Here is a 12,834-nt window from a genome sequence, read left to right on the forward strand (position 1 = left end):
ACATTGTTTTATCTTTTGTTTTTCACGTATTTCATTTCAACGACATGTCGTTTAACTCCACTGCATCCAGGGCTGGACCGGCTGGTGCAGCCGCGCAGGGCAATCTCTGAATTCTAAAACCCTTCCTCTACCCTGCTCCGAGGTCTTCAAATTCTCAACTCTTTACGCAGCCCACTACGGTCATTGGCTCAGTGTAGAGCTGAAGAGCCATGGCGGAGCCTCCAACCCATTGGCGTTTACAGAGCGGTCAATACCTTGGAGAAATCTCAGCCCTCTGTTTCCTTCACCTCCCGTCCCATGTCTCTTCTCTCCCTTACCTCCTGGCCGGTTCAGGCTCACAAGTCCTGCTTTACAGTTTGGATTCTGGCCAATTAATAAGGTCCTTTCATGTCTTCCAAGGGATTCGTGTACACGGTATTGCTTGTAATGATTCCATTAATTGCGCCGAGGGAACCATTTCCTCTAAGCTTGCTTTTCAACTCGCTGTGTTTGGTGAAAGGCGTGTGAAATTGTTTAGCTTGGTGATTGACTTTGGTTTAGAACCCCAAAATGGATCCGGGATTTGTGTGAATTTGAACCAGTTGCATTTGTTACCCAAGTTTAATAATTGGGTTTTGGATGTCTGCTTTTTGAAGGTACAAAGTTTAATCTTTTGTAAGTTTTTGTAGACTGTGTTGCTAAGCTAGTTATCTGAATTCATGCTTGATGGTTCTTACTCTATGGATTTGCTTTGCTGTTTGATTGATTGCAGGGACTTGTACGTTCTCTCGATGAGGGGAGCCATTGTCTTGCAATTGGGTGTAGTGACAACTCTGTTCTTGTTTGGGATATTTTGACGTCTAGTGTGGTTCTTCAAGTCCGGTCTCCAGGTTTTATTTTTTTTGCGTTTTACTGATGAAAGATTTTTTTTTTTATGGGTTCTATATTTGATTCAGTTATTCAACTAGTACCCACAATGTGTTCAAAGTGAGGTTCTTTTGGGACGCATTTTCTTAGCCCTCCCTCCTTGATGGGAATTCGAAATTCAAATTTTGTTGTATTGTCGAGTTATATATTGTATTTCCAGAACACTGGTCTTTAAAGCTGCACAAGACCTTTTTTTTTTTTTTTTTTTCATTTTTCCTTTTGTTGACTAAATTTTGGTTTTAATTTCATCTTCCTGATTAATATTTCGTTGAACTGTAGAGAGGTGCCTTCTTTATTCCCTGCGGCTATGGGGTGACAATATTGAAGCTCTTCAAATTGCATCTGGTACTATTTTTAATGAGGTGGCTGATCTCTCCTTATAACGAATTCCTCTCCATTTCATTACCATGCCCGCCGGTTTTTTTATGTCACAGTCCATCTCCCCCCCCCCCTTCCTTGGGAGGGCTATTTTATTCACAGTAAGACTAAAAGGAAAGGGAAGTAGTCTATGCCTTGATTGATTAATATACTGTTAATGGAACTGGGTTTATGTTCAATTTGGGATTACATTGCTCATCTTCTGATTAGCTCAGTCTTTATGATTTTTTATATTAGTTTGCCCCTTTTTTCATGTAAAAGAAGCTTTTGGACCCGGTCTTTCTTTTATTTTGAACTCTTTGGTGAAAATGGGGTTTTCCAGATTCTTGTTTGGAAAGTGGTTTCTCAGAATGATGCTCCATCTTTGCAAAATCCTATGGAAGACCATATTGATGAGAGAAGCCCATTCTGCAACAATGTCTGGTTTCATTGTCGGCAGTTTGAAGCTGTTCATATATGCAAACTTGCTGGCCATGAAGGCTCAATCTTTCGCATAGCATGGTCCTCTGATGGATGCAAATTGGTATCTGTTTCTGATGATCGTAGGTGAATTAGTTTCTTATGCCTTACCATTCTAATTGTTTATGGTGTTTTTCTTAGAAGAGTGATTCAACACAATAACTTGTTACTTGATCTGTGCAGTGCTCGTGTCTGGACAGTTCATGCTGCAAGGAATGGTTATGATAAGCCTGGAGTTTCCATTGGCCCTGACCTTGATGGATTTGTGCTGTTTGGTCATAATGCCAGAGTTTGGGACTGCTGTATTAGTGATTGTGTTAGATTCACGAACTCCTTATTCTTGTTTTCTGACAACTTAGTAGTAAAGAAATATATTATCTTGGAGTAAAGAAAATACATTGTTAACATCAGTTGAAATTTTTGGAGCAAAAATTTTGGTTCTTAGGCCTCGTTTGTTTTGGAAAAATATCTCATCTCATCTCATCTCATCTCATATAATCATTACAACTTTTCTAACTTCCAATACAAAATAAAATAAACAATTCAACTTTTTCAAATCCGAAAACAAAAATAATATTAAAAAATATACTCTAATAATATTTTATTCAACTTTTTAACTTTAATCTCATCTCATCTCCGAAAACAAACGAGGCCTTAGTGGGTTCTTAATCATTTTTCTCAGTATGAAAATTATGTACTTGTGTCTGTTTAATTTATAGGTTTTTTAATCATGTCTACTTTTGCATGAGTTCAAAAATGGAATTTATTTTCATTTTCATGCTGGATTTGTTATGCATGTGGCTGATGTGCCTTCCAAAGCATTATGGTCAATGTGTCTTTAGACTAAACATGGATTGATATATGAAAACATGTACTCGGGGTTTGATATGTTTCATTTTATATTTGAATTAAAGTTGAAAGCAATATAGCATTTGTGTGAATGAGAACAGCTTCATCCTTTCTTTATTGTTCTCTCTCAATACTTTTTGTCTTCTAAATTTGTTTAACTGGTCACATGAACACATTATACTTGGATATAAGTTTGCGCATGATTATAAACCAATTACATCGGAAGAGGTTACCAGCAAGGATTTGGATGGCATTAGAAATGTGATACTGGCTCGATTTCATACACAGCTTGAAATTGACTGGAACAACTCTTCGTATCAAGGGATAAACCGGATGTACATATAAAAAATTTGAGAAATTATAAATGGAAACCTTCCACCTGATCAACATGTGATTTGTCATTTGAGGTTACCAACAAGGATTTGGTTGGCATTAGAAATGTGATACTGGCTCGATTTCATACACAGCTTGAAATTGACTGGAACAACTCTTCGTATCAAGGGATGAACCGGATATACATATAAAAAATTTGAGAAATTATACATGGAAGCCTTCCACATGATCAACATGTGATTTGTCATTTTTACCCTTCTATCATAATGCTTAAATATGTGTATGTTTAAATAGAAGGGAAAAAATGACAAATCACATGTTGGTTAGGTGGAGGTATATGGTGTTAGGCTTCCTTGTAGCATTTCTCAAAAAATTTATTCAAGAGGCCAAGAAATGATTGTAACTTGGTCGCAGGGACTCCCAACTCTTCTATTGCCTTTGCCTTCAGCTTGTCCATCCTTTTTTTTTTTTGGCCATCCCCAATCCCAATGCCCTAGCCCCTAGGAACATTATTTCTCGCATAGGCAAACATACCATAAGCAGTTAATTCTACCCAATTTTTTTATCGCTTCTCGTTGTTGTTATCAATTGAAGGGAGGCATTGAAATTGAATTTCTTATGCAGTTTGTTATATTCTTGCATATTCTATTACATATGGACTACTGGAATTTGATTTAATCTTTCCTGACTTGTGTCAGTTGATTGTCACCGTGGGCGAGGATTGTACATGTCGCATGTGGGGATTAGATGGTAAGCAGCTTCAGATGATCAAGGAGCACATGTAAGTGAAGTGTGTGTTTCTTTTTCTGTTGAGCACTGAGGATTATTAACTTATTAGTTATAAACTTATTTGTTACTGTTGATAATGGATGATCCAGACGCTAACATAAAACTAAAATGATTTGCTTTAGGATCTTCTGAACTTGCTGTTGACAACCATGATTCAAACCTTACAGTGTACCTTCAATTTGTAGCTTCCAAATATGAAGCTTCTTGATTGATTATTCCAACTAAAATGTTCTCAAATTTTTGTTTGCCTAGTCAAATGTTAAATTCAACTTCACACTTGCATAAGGAATCCATGTGAGAGTTTCCCGAAAAATTGTTGTATTCTTTTGTTTCCCAATATAGTTGTAAAATTAATTTTTGGAAATGGCCTATGCCAATGTTGTGATGCTGTAGCATCTCCTTGCGATTCTAGGTTGGCAGGACTGTATCACAACTAGTATTACAGCCTTCTTCATTATATCATATAACTGTAATACAACTTCTGAAACTAGTATCTAACAAATTGACATTGTATTTATTTTATGTTGCAAGAATAAAACAATCATACCTATCTTTTGTTATTGTGCAGAGGAAGGGGCATTTGGCGATGTTTGTATGATGCAAAGTTTTCGCTTCTTGTCACTGCTGGGTTTGATTCTGCAATTAAAGTGCATCAGCTGCATGGCTCTTTGTCTGGGGGTTTGCATGGGCATGCTGAGGTAAAAGAGTTTATTGACAGAACGGAGATATTCACTGTTCGTATCCCTAATACGTCAGAGCATTGCGGACTCACTGACAGGTACCAATGCTTTTTATTAATTTCACTTAGGATACCTTCAACAGTCAGACTCCTAGAATTTTTCCATAGATGACGGAGAAAAATTGGAAAGTCTGATTTGGTGCTCGAGAATAATACTTTTGTCCTGTGTCCTCCCCAAACCTATGTGCATCAATGGGAAGGGTTGCCATAATTAATTAGCTCTCTTCATCTGATGTCCATGTTCCTTTAGGAAAATGTGTATGTGTCATGAGATGATGATGATAAACATTCAACTGGGGTCATCAGAACATCCCCCACAAGTGGTGGTTCACAAAACTTCAGGAGTAATGATACACGCACAACCCTTTATACAACCATGTTTTAAAACGAGGGTATTTATGGAAAATGATGTTACTTTTATAAGTTATTGTACAAAAATGCCCCTCATTTAATAGTTGTACGAAGGGTTGCAAAAAAGGTTGTGTCTGTCATTTTCCAAACTTTCAAATGTCCAGCATGGCTATTGATGGTTTTATACTGTATCAATTGTTATCATTTTGTTCACTAACTACTGGCATTGTTGGCCCCTTTTGACTTGTTGCAGCAAAAGTGAATATGTTCGCTGTTTACATTTCACAAGTGAAGATACCCTTTATGTTGCCACAAACCGTGGTTATTTGTACCACACTAAAGTATCGAATACGAGGGATGTAAAATGGACTGAACTCGTCTGTGTCAGTAAAGAGGTTCCAATTATATGTATGGATGTCCTATCCAATAAATCATCTGAGCTTTGTGGTGCTGTTGAGGATTGGATTGCTGTGGGAGATGGTCGAGGATACATGACCATTGCCAGAGTATTTTGTGATAGTTATACTCCTGAAGTGAGCCTCACATTTACTTGGCCAGCTGGAATAGAGAGACAGCTCTTAGGAACCTATTGGTGCAAGTCATTAGGATATAGGTAACGCATTCCTTCTATAATAATGATGTCTAAACTATTGGATAGATTTTCCTTGCCTGAGCTGTGTATTGGTACAAGAAAGATGATGCAATCTGGAAGCTGTTGTTGAGTATGTTAAGCCATGTTGCCAATGTAATTTTTCCTATAAAAAAGGATTTTAAGCCCCGTAAATGGAATAAGTTTAATATTCAAAAGGTTGTTGGTTAAAAGGTGCATGTGTTATTGTATGTGGTATAATTTTTAATTCTCTCTCTAATGGTGCAAAAAGAAAAACTAGATTGTAGGATTATCTGAATGGTTCATCAGGCCAAGCTTTCCACGTTGCATTATAAAGTACATGTGTTGGACAATATTCCTATATGCTTGGCCCCAGGCCTCCTATCACTTAAAGAAATATTTTTGCTCCCTTGCTTTTTTGATTGAAAAGTAGGATGTGTTGAAAGATCATCAATTTCTGTTGTATTTAGGTACATTTTTACTACTGATCCTAAAGGAATGTTGAAACTGTGGAGGTTGTGTGGTCCTTCCCCACAAGCTGCTCACAATTCTGCAAGGAGTTACAATAATGTGTCTCTAGTAGGGGAGTTTGCATCATGCTTTGGAAACAGAGTATTATGTTTGAATGCATCTTTTGAGAAAGAGGTATTTGTTTTGCATAATTTCTTTTCCATTCTAGAAAAATTGGATTGGCATTTTTAACACATGGTGAGAAGACTCTTGTTGGTCTGCTTCTGGTTCATATCTCCTTGTTCTTCTCGTCCTGATTTCTTCAAGTTTTTGTGCTACCATATCATCCATATTTTCCACTTTGTCTCTTTTCTGTCTTTCTGGGCCTTTTTCTTTATTCATGTCTTTTTACCAGATGTTGTAATATGAACTTCTCAAAGCTTTAAGTGGTTTCTAAATATTGAGATTATATCTCATCTGCTTTCTTGATTCACGTTGTTTTTCAATTTTTTTTTCTACAGGTTCTGGTGTGTGGGGACGTACGTGGTAATTTGGTCCTCTTTCCATTGTTGAAGGACCTGTTGTTGAATACATCTGTTGCATCCAAAGTGAAAATCGCTCCAATAAATTATTTTAAAGGAGTTCATGGGATATCAAGTGTGTCCAGTGTTTCATTCAGCAGATTAAGTTCTGAGCAGATTGAAATATGTTCGGTAGGGGCTAAATGCAAGCTTTTTGTATGTAAAGCAAAACTGTTGTGTGCTTGAGGACTAAAATGTTTTTCTTCTTTCACTATTTTGTTTCTTATTCAGACTGGAGGAGATGGATGCATTTGCTATTTGGAATATGACAGGGATCGTAGAACTTTAGAATTTATAGGGATGAAACAAGTTAAAGAATTGAGTTTGATCCAATCTGTATCTGCCGATAATGACTCACTTGACAATTTAGCAAGTGGCTGCTATGCAGCTGGTTTTGCGTCAGTAGATTTTATAATATGGAATTTAATAACTGAGACAAAGGTACTCTCTTCCACTGGTTATGTTTACAAAACTTGCACTATCTATTCTATTTGGTTCCTAAGAGTGCATATTGGCAGGTTGTGCAAATACTATGTGGTGGATGGCGGCGTCCTCATTCTTATTATCTTGGTGATGTACCAGAGATGCAGAACTGCTTTGCATATGTCAAGGTTGTCAGTCTGAATACTTCACCGAAATAACTTCAATAAACAAACCATAAGTTACTGAAGGAGACAAAATCTTCTATTTAGGCATCTTAAGCCCATGCAATTGGGAATCTTTCCCAGTTAGAGAATCAATACAAGTAAAAAGTCATGACCAGTGGATCAATTTGTTCGATATGTTATTCTCTTGGATCAAGATACATTTTGCATACTATTATATATTAGGACTCTTACCTATCAAAAAATTATATATTTTTCTAGCACGCATAAGCGATGCTCTTGTATATGTTCTGTATACTTGGGCTCTTACCTATTCTTATTATCAATACAATTTTGTTTACCAATCAAAAAATTAAATAGCTTTTAATTGACTCGATAAAATTTTATTTTACCTATCAATATATATATTAGGATTTGAATGAGGTTGAATATGAACAGAGAGGGCCCCACCAATGTCATTTTGACATGTATCCGTATCTTGAAGGAAGAGTGAAAGACTAGGTGGAACCAAACCAAGATAAATTGAGTTTATTTAGGTGTTTGCGACTGCTTTGCTCCCTTTACTTGACCCCTAATTGGGGACCAAAAGGACAAAGGAATCCATGCTTCAAAAAGTTCACTGGAATAGCTCTGGGTGGTGAAACTTGTTGAATGCCCAAGTCAGATATATATTTTTCTGCTGCTAGATATGTGAGAGAGCTTTAAATATATGTTTGCTACTGCTTGTCTTCTTCCCCTTCTCTTCCCAAAAGATTTCCAACAGGATTTTACACTGCCTTGTTCTGCAGTAAGCATATTTGTGTGATGTATAAAAAAGTGTGTACTGGAGTCTAAGATGTCAAACCTTGAGCCTAGCACCAATTTTATACCATTCCAATGTTAAACATCTCCACTAGTTTTTTTCTGTATTTATGTAATGTTGTGTTTCTTTTTCAGGATGAGATGATCTATATTCATAGAAATTGGACACTGGATGGTGAGAGGAGGATAATCCCCCAGAATTTGCATGTGCAATTCCATGGGAGAGAGATGCATACCTTATGCTTTGTCTCTGAACATCGAGCTAATGATCTCTTTTCTAGAGCTATTTGGATTGCAACTGGCTGTGAAGATGGAACTGTTAGGTTGACTAGGTATTACAATGTTTATTTCATGTTTAGAATATGACTTGGACACGGCATCAGGATCATGATATAATGTCATTGGGCATGTTTCTTCTTGATTATAGCTGGGATAATTCACTAAGTATATACATGCATATTGCATGTGTCTATGTGTCTATCAAAGATAGATCTAGACCTTATTATTGCAAAAGAAAGGGCCTGCCTTTTGCTTTCAAGGGAAAACATTATCCTATGGTGGATTTTCTTCTATCAGAGTAAGGATTATAACACCTCCCCCTTGAACCAGAAAATGCTAACCATGTGTTGATTGCTTAGGTATACAGCAGATGTGGAGAATTGGTCTGCATCAAAATTGCTTGGGGAGCATGTTGGCGGATCAGCTGTAAGGTCAATATGCTCTGTGTCAGAGGTACATATAGTTGCATCAGAGGACACCAACATTCCTGATGGGAGGAGCAGGCAAACTGCTGGTGCAGGTAGTGGAGAGAATCCATTTTTACTGATTTCAGTTGGTGCAAAGCGGGTCTTGACTTCTTGGCTACTAAGAAATAGGAAGCACAAGGAAGAAACAGTTGATCAGCAATATAGTGAAACTGGATATGGCTGTAAGCCTTCATCAGGAGAGCCTTCATCAATGTCATTCCAGTGGCTTTCTACTGACATGCCAGCAAGGTATTCGAGTTCTGATTATTATCCAGAAGAGATAGAGAAAGTAGTCAGTGCAACAGAAAATGTCCACAGTACAAAAGTTGGTGCAAGATCATTGTTTCCAGGAAAGGAAAAGATGGACATAACATCTGGCTTTGGAGATAAGTATGAAGACGATTGGAGATACCTGGCTGTCACGGCTTTTCTTGTTAAATGTGCTGGTTCCAGGTTAGAGGAGATAATTACTATTTTTTATTTTCTGAATTATTTTTTACTCGAATTTAATGAAAACTTTCCTTTTTCTTCTTATCAGGTTAACTGTCTGTTTTGTTGTTGTTGCTTGTTCAGATGCCACACTAGTACTACGGGCTTTAATTTTGCCCTGTCGTTTATGGTATTTAAAGGCACTATCATCATGTTCACGTGATTGTTCTATTTTCCCTTTGTGTCTGTCATTTGACTCTTCATGTCCTGCCTGACATTCTTTTTTCCACATTATTTCAGGTTTGATGTTGCTTTGTTGGTTCCTCTATCATCACCAGTTTTGGCTTTGCAGCATGTCATCATTCCAATATGTCTTCCTTCTGAAGGTTAGTCTGCTAACTAGATCTAAAATGTAGCAATTCTATTAAAATAGTTTCACACTTAATGGTGGAAATACATTATGGAAGTGTCCGATTACCTCAGCACCACCTCCCACCACATCTCATTAGTAATGCATATTCTTTATTAATCTTTTTCCTTTCATAGTTATAATGAACTTACTAGAAGAGAAGTACTAATCAGGCGTTATAATCATTAGTTTTTGAATTAATTTATAAATGCTTTCATTATGATATGTCTTCTAAAACATTGTCCTTTTCATTCATAGAGAAGCATAAAACCATAAGCAACACATTCCTTTACCATTATAATCAGGAATTTTAGCTTTCAAAATATTCAGTGATTATGGTACCCGTTTACAATTTCCTTACCAGTTTGAACGTAGATGTTGAAGAGATGATGGATGCCTCCTGTAACTTGGGATCTAGCATCTAGGTGGTCAGGTCTCTCAGAAGCTTGGAAGTTTTAGTTGCAATTCCTAGAGCCTTAATAGAAGTATGTAGTTGGAGATTTAATTCATGCATTAGAGAACGTTTGTAATATATGTCCTAACTTTCAACATCCTGATATTTCCAGTAGTCTGGAGTTGTAATTCTTTACTTGTAATTCAATTCTCAGATAACAGTCAGAAAGGAAGTGTATTTATTGTTATTAGTGGAGCTACTGATGGCAGTATTGCCTTCTGGGATCTGACTGGTGCCATTGAAGCTTTTATGCAGCGGCTTTCAACTCTTCAGGTAGAAAACTTCATTGACTGTCAGAAACGGCCACGCACGGGTAGGGGAAGTCAGGGAGGACGATGGTGGAGATCATTAAGCAGTAGCATATCTAAGAGAAAACCAGGCAGTAGTTCAGTGACCATGAAAGCTGGAGATGCACCAAATCCAAATATGCTAAACCAGGTTACAAATGGAACAGGGTTTTTGATAAATGATTCTGGAAGTAGTGCAGCAACTTGTTCAAATGCTATACATATTGCTTCCCTTGAGCATCCAGCAAATGTAGATGACTCACTATTGGAGATATGTGAAATAAGGCCTTTACATGTTCTAAGTAATGTTCACCAATCTGGAGTCAATTGTCTTCATGTTTCGGATATAAGAGATTGTCAAAACTCCCTGTCTGGTTTACTGTTCAATATAATAAGTGGGGGCGATGATCAAGCGCTTTACTATCTTAGATTTAAATTGTCTCTAATAGCAGCGGTCCCGGATAATGAGTTTATGGCACCAGACATCAGAAATTCAAATGGGGAACCTGAAAGTACCATTAACTTTGTTAATTGTGGAGAAAGACAGATCAAGGATTATAAGATCAAATTCTTATATCATGAGAAAATTGCATCAGCTCACAGCTCTGCTGTAAAAGGTAAAATAACCACTTCTTACGCTTGAGTTTTCTCCTGTCAAATTCTTCTGTTTGAAATAAGCTGTAGTGGAGAATATATTTGTGTTTGAAATCACGCTTCCTTGATATATCCATGCCAAGAACCTTTCAGAAAACATTTTTTTCAATCATAAATTGCTAAGAGTATCCATTTCTTCCTTAGCAACAACTTAAAGACTGATAATTCTACCGTCTGAAATATTATAAGACTAGAATCTTGTGGAGTGTTATCAATGCTTTTACAATAGTCTTTTTCCTGTCCATTCTAAATGCTGGAAGGTCATGAGCTCAAAAGATTTATTTGTTATTTAGCAAGGAGAAAGATGAACCTTTTGGAACTTCTGTGCATGCCTTTTGTTGATGAGTTCTGGTTGCTTTAAGCAGTAAGATTTGGTTTTATTTCATGAAGGTGTTTGGACGGATGGCTCTTGGGTGTTCTCTACTGGTCTTGATCAGCGTGTCAGGTGCTGGCTTATTGAAAAAGATGGCAAACTAACTGAGCATGATTATTTAGTCGTTAGTGTGCCAGAGCCCGAAGCATTGGATGCTAGAGTATGTGGCAGGTGAGTGAGCATCTCGTGTAGAACTTACATCTATTGAGCCCTTCTTGCGAACTTAGTTGAAATTATGTGATTATGATTCTGGTAAATTAACTTACTTGTTCGTTTGCTGGTGGTTTTTCATGTCTTATCCAGGAACCATTATCAGATTGCTGTAGCTGGAAGAGGAATGCAAATCTTTGAGTTTGCTGGAGTCTGTGAAACAGACCATGGAAAATGAAGTTTTTCCCCCCCTGATGAATTAATTTGCTGCCAGCGTTGATGAAAGCTTTCGACAGTAGATATGATCTTTTCATCATTACCTCTTAAGAGAACCCAGAGTGAGAAGGGTCCTCCAAAGCCATTTTGGTCAGAGCCAAGTTTCACCTAGGTTGACCAGCGAGCATGATATCTGCAACAGCTAAGAGAGAGTTTTCCGCTCCATGGAAACTCTTTTCTTGGTTAAAAATGATCGTTACCCATCTAGGAAACAACGAGGCCTCGTTTCCTAGGACGACAAACGTTGACCTCAAATTAGGATCCTGGTTATATTGGGTTATGCATTTTAGGATATTAGATTGATTTGTGCTAATTTGGGCAGTGCAGCTCCGTTGACGTTTCTCTGTAACAGTAGCTTGCCTTAAATTTTGGATGATAAAGAATGGGATAAATTGATTACATATCTATACGAGCTTATGTTACTTATAGGGAAAGTCTGCATAACTACTGCAGTATTTGTTCATGAGTTTCAATTATCATTTCAAGGATCAACTTCTCCCATAATGATAGTGATGCTATCCTATTCATAATCGCAGCCAACTTCATTCTTTGACAAAGTATGTAGCATAATTAATGTACTCAATCATGTGAATAAATCCGCAATGCCAAGAAGAAAAAGATACCATACATGAGAACATGAAAATCAGAATGAGAATACGAGAATCAAAATGGGATTTGTTAATGTTAACAAATTGCACATGCCGGAACGGGAGAAAAAGTCATTCTCAGCTCACTGAGGTGATATGCAGTCCTTGATAGCAATCTAGAGTGATGGTACGATGCATGTATGTACAACTATAGCAGTAAATAAAAAATAAATACAAGAAATGTAAATAGATATGGAAACACACAAGTTTACATGGTTCGACACAAGTCTTATGTTCACAGGTCATTTAGAGGGCAAATTCACTATAATATAAGTATTTTATAGTCTTTCATGATCTCTCATTTCTCTCTATACAATGAAGGTCAGAGGTCTCTTTTGTGAAGAGGATAATCTCTAGAGTTCTTGTTTTGAGGTTGAAGATGACTTATGCCTTCCCGTCCCAAAAAATCTCCCCACTTAGCTGTCTGGAAATCCTTTTTATTCAGACCCTTGTCTGTATAAGTAGGTGGTAAGTTAGTTTTATCTCACTCCTTGTGTGTCTAACTTGCTTTCTCTCATTTCCTCATTTTTCTCCTTCTTCTTCTCATTGACATTTGAT

At 37.1% G+C, this 12,834-nt stretch overlaps 1 protein-coding gene across 1 annotated transcript; it reads left to right on the forward strand.

Annotated features, from left to right (window-relative positions):
* Positions 1–93: 93 nt before the first annotated feature.
* On the forward strand, positions 94–12,057 carry LOC109005986. The gene is made up of 19 exons (XM_018985113.2): positions 94–635; positions 752–869; positions 1,186–1,268; positions 1,607–1,830; positions 1,927–2,059; positions 3,624–3,706; positions 4,283–4,492; positions 5,058–5,417; positions 5,885–6,059; positions 6,386–6,577; positions 6,677–6,886; positions 6,964–7,056; positions 7,987–8,183; positions 8,490–9,050; positions 9,136–9,216; positions 9,327–9,412; positions 10,044–10,793; positions 11,221–11,374; positions 11,507–12,057. Exons 1-19 carry the CDS (start codon positions 210–212, stop codon positions 11,589–11,591), a joined length of 4,221 nt encoding a protein of 1,406 aa, XP_018840658.2. The 5' UTR covers positions 94–209; the 3' UTR covers positions 11,592–12,057.
* The last annotated feature ends 777 nt before the right edge of the window (positions 12,058–12,834 follow it).

This window comes from Juglans regia, chromosome 11 (assembly GCF_001411555.2).
Source record: "Juglans regia cultivar Chandler chromosome 11, Walnut 2.0, whole genome shotgun sequence".
In the NCBI taxonomy this organism is placed as follows: Eukaryota; Viridiplantae; Streptophyta; class Magnoliopsida; order Fagales; family Juglandaceae; genus Juglans; species Juglans regia.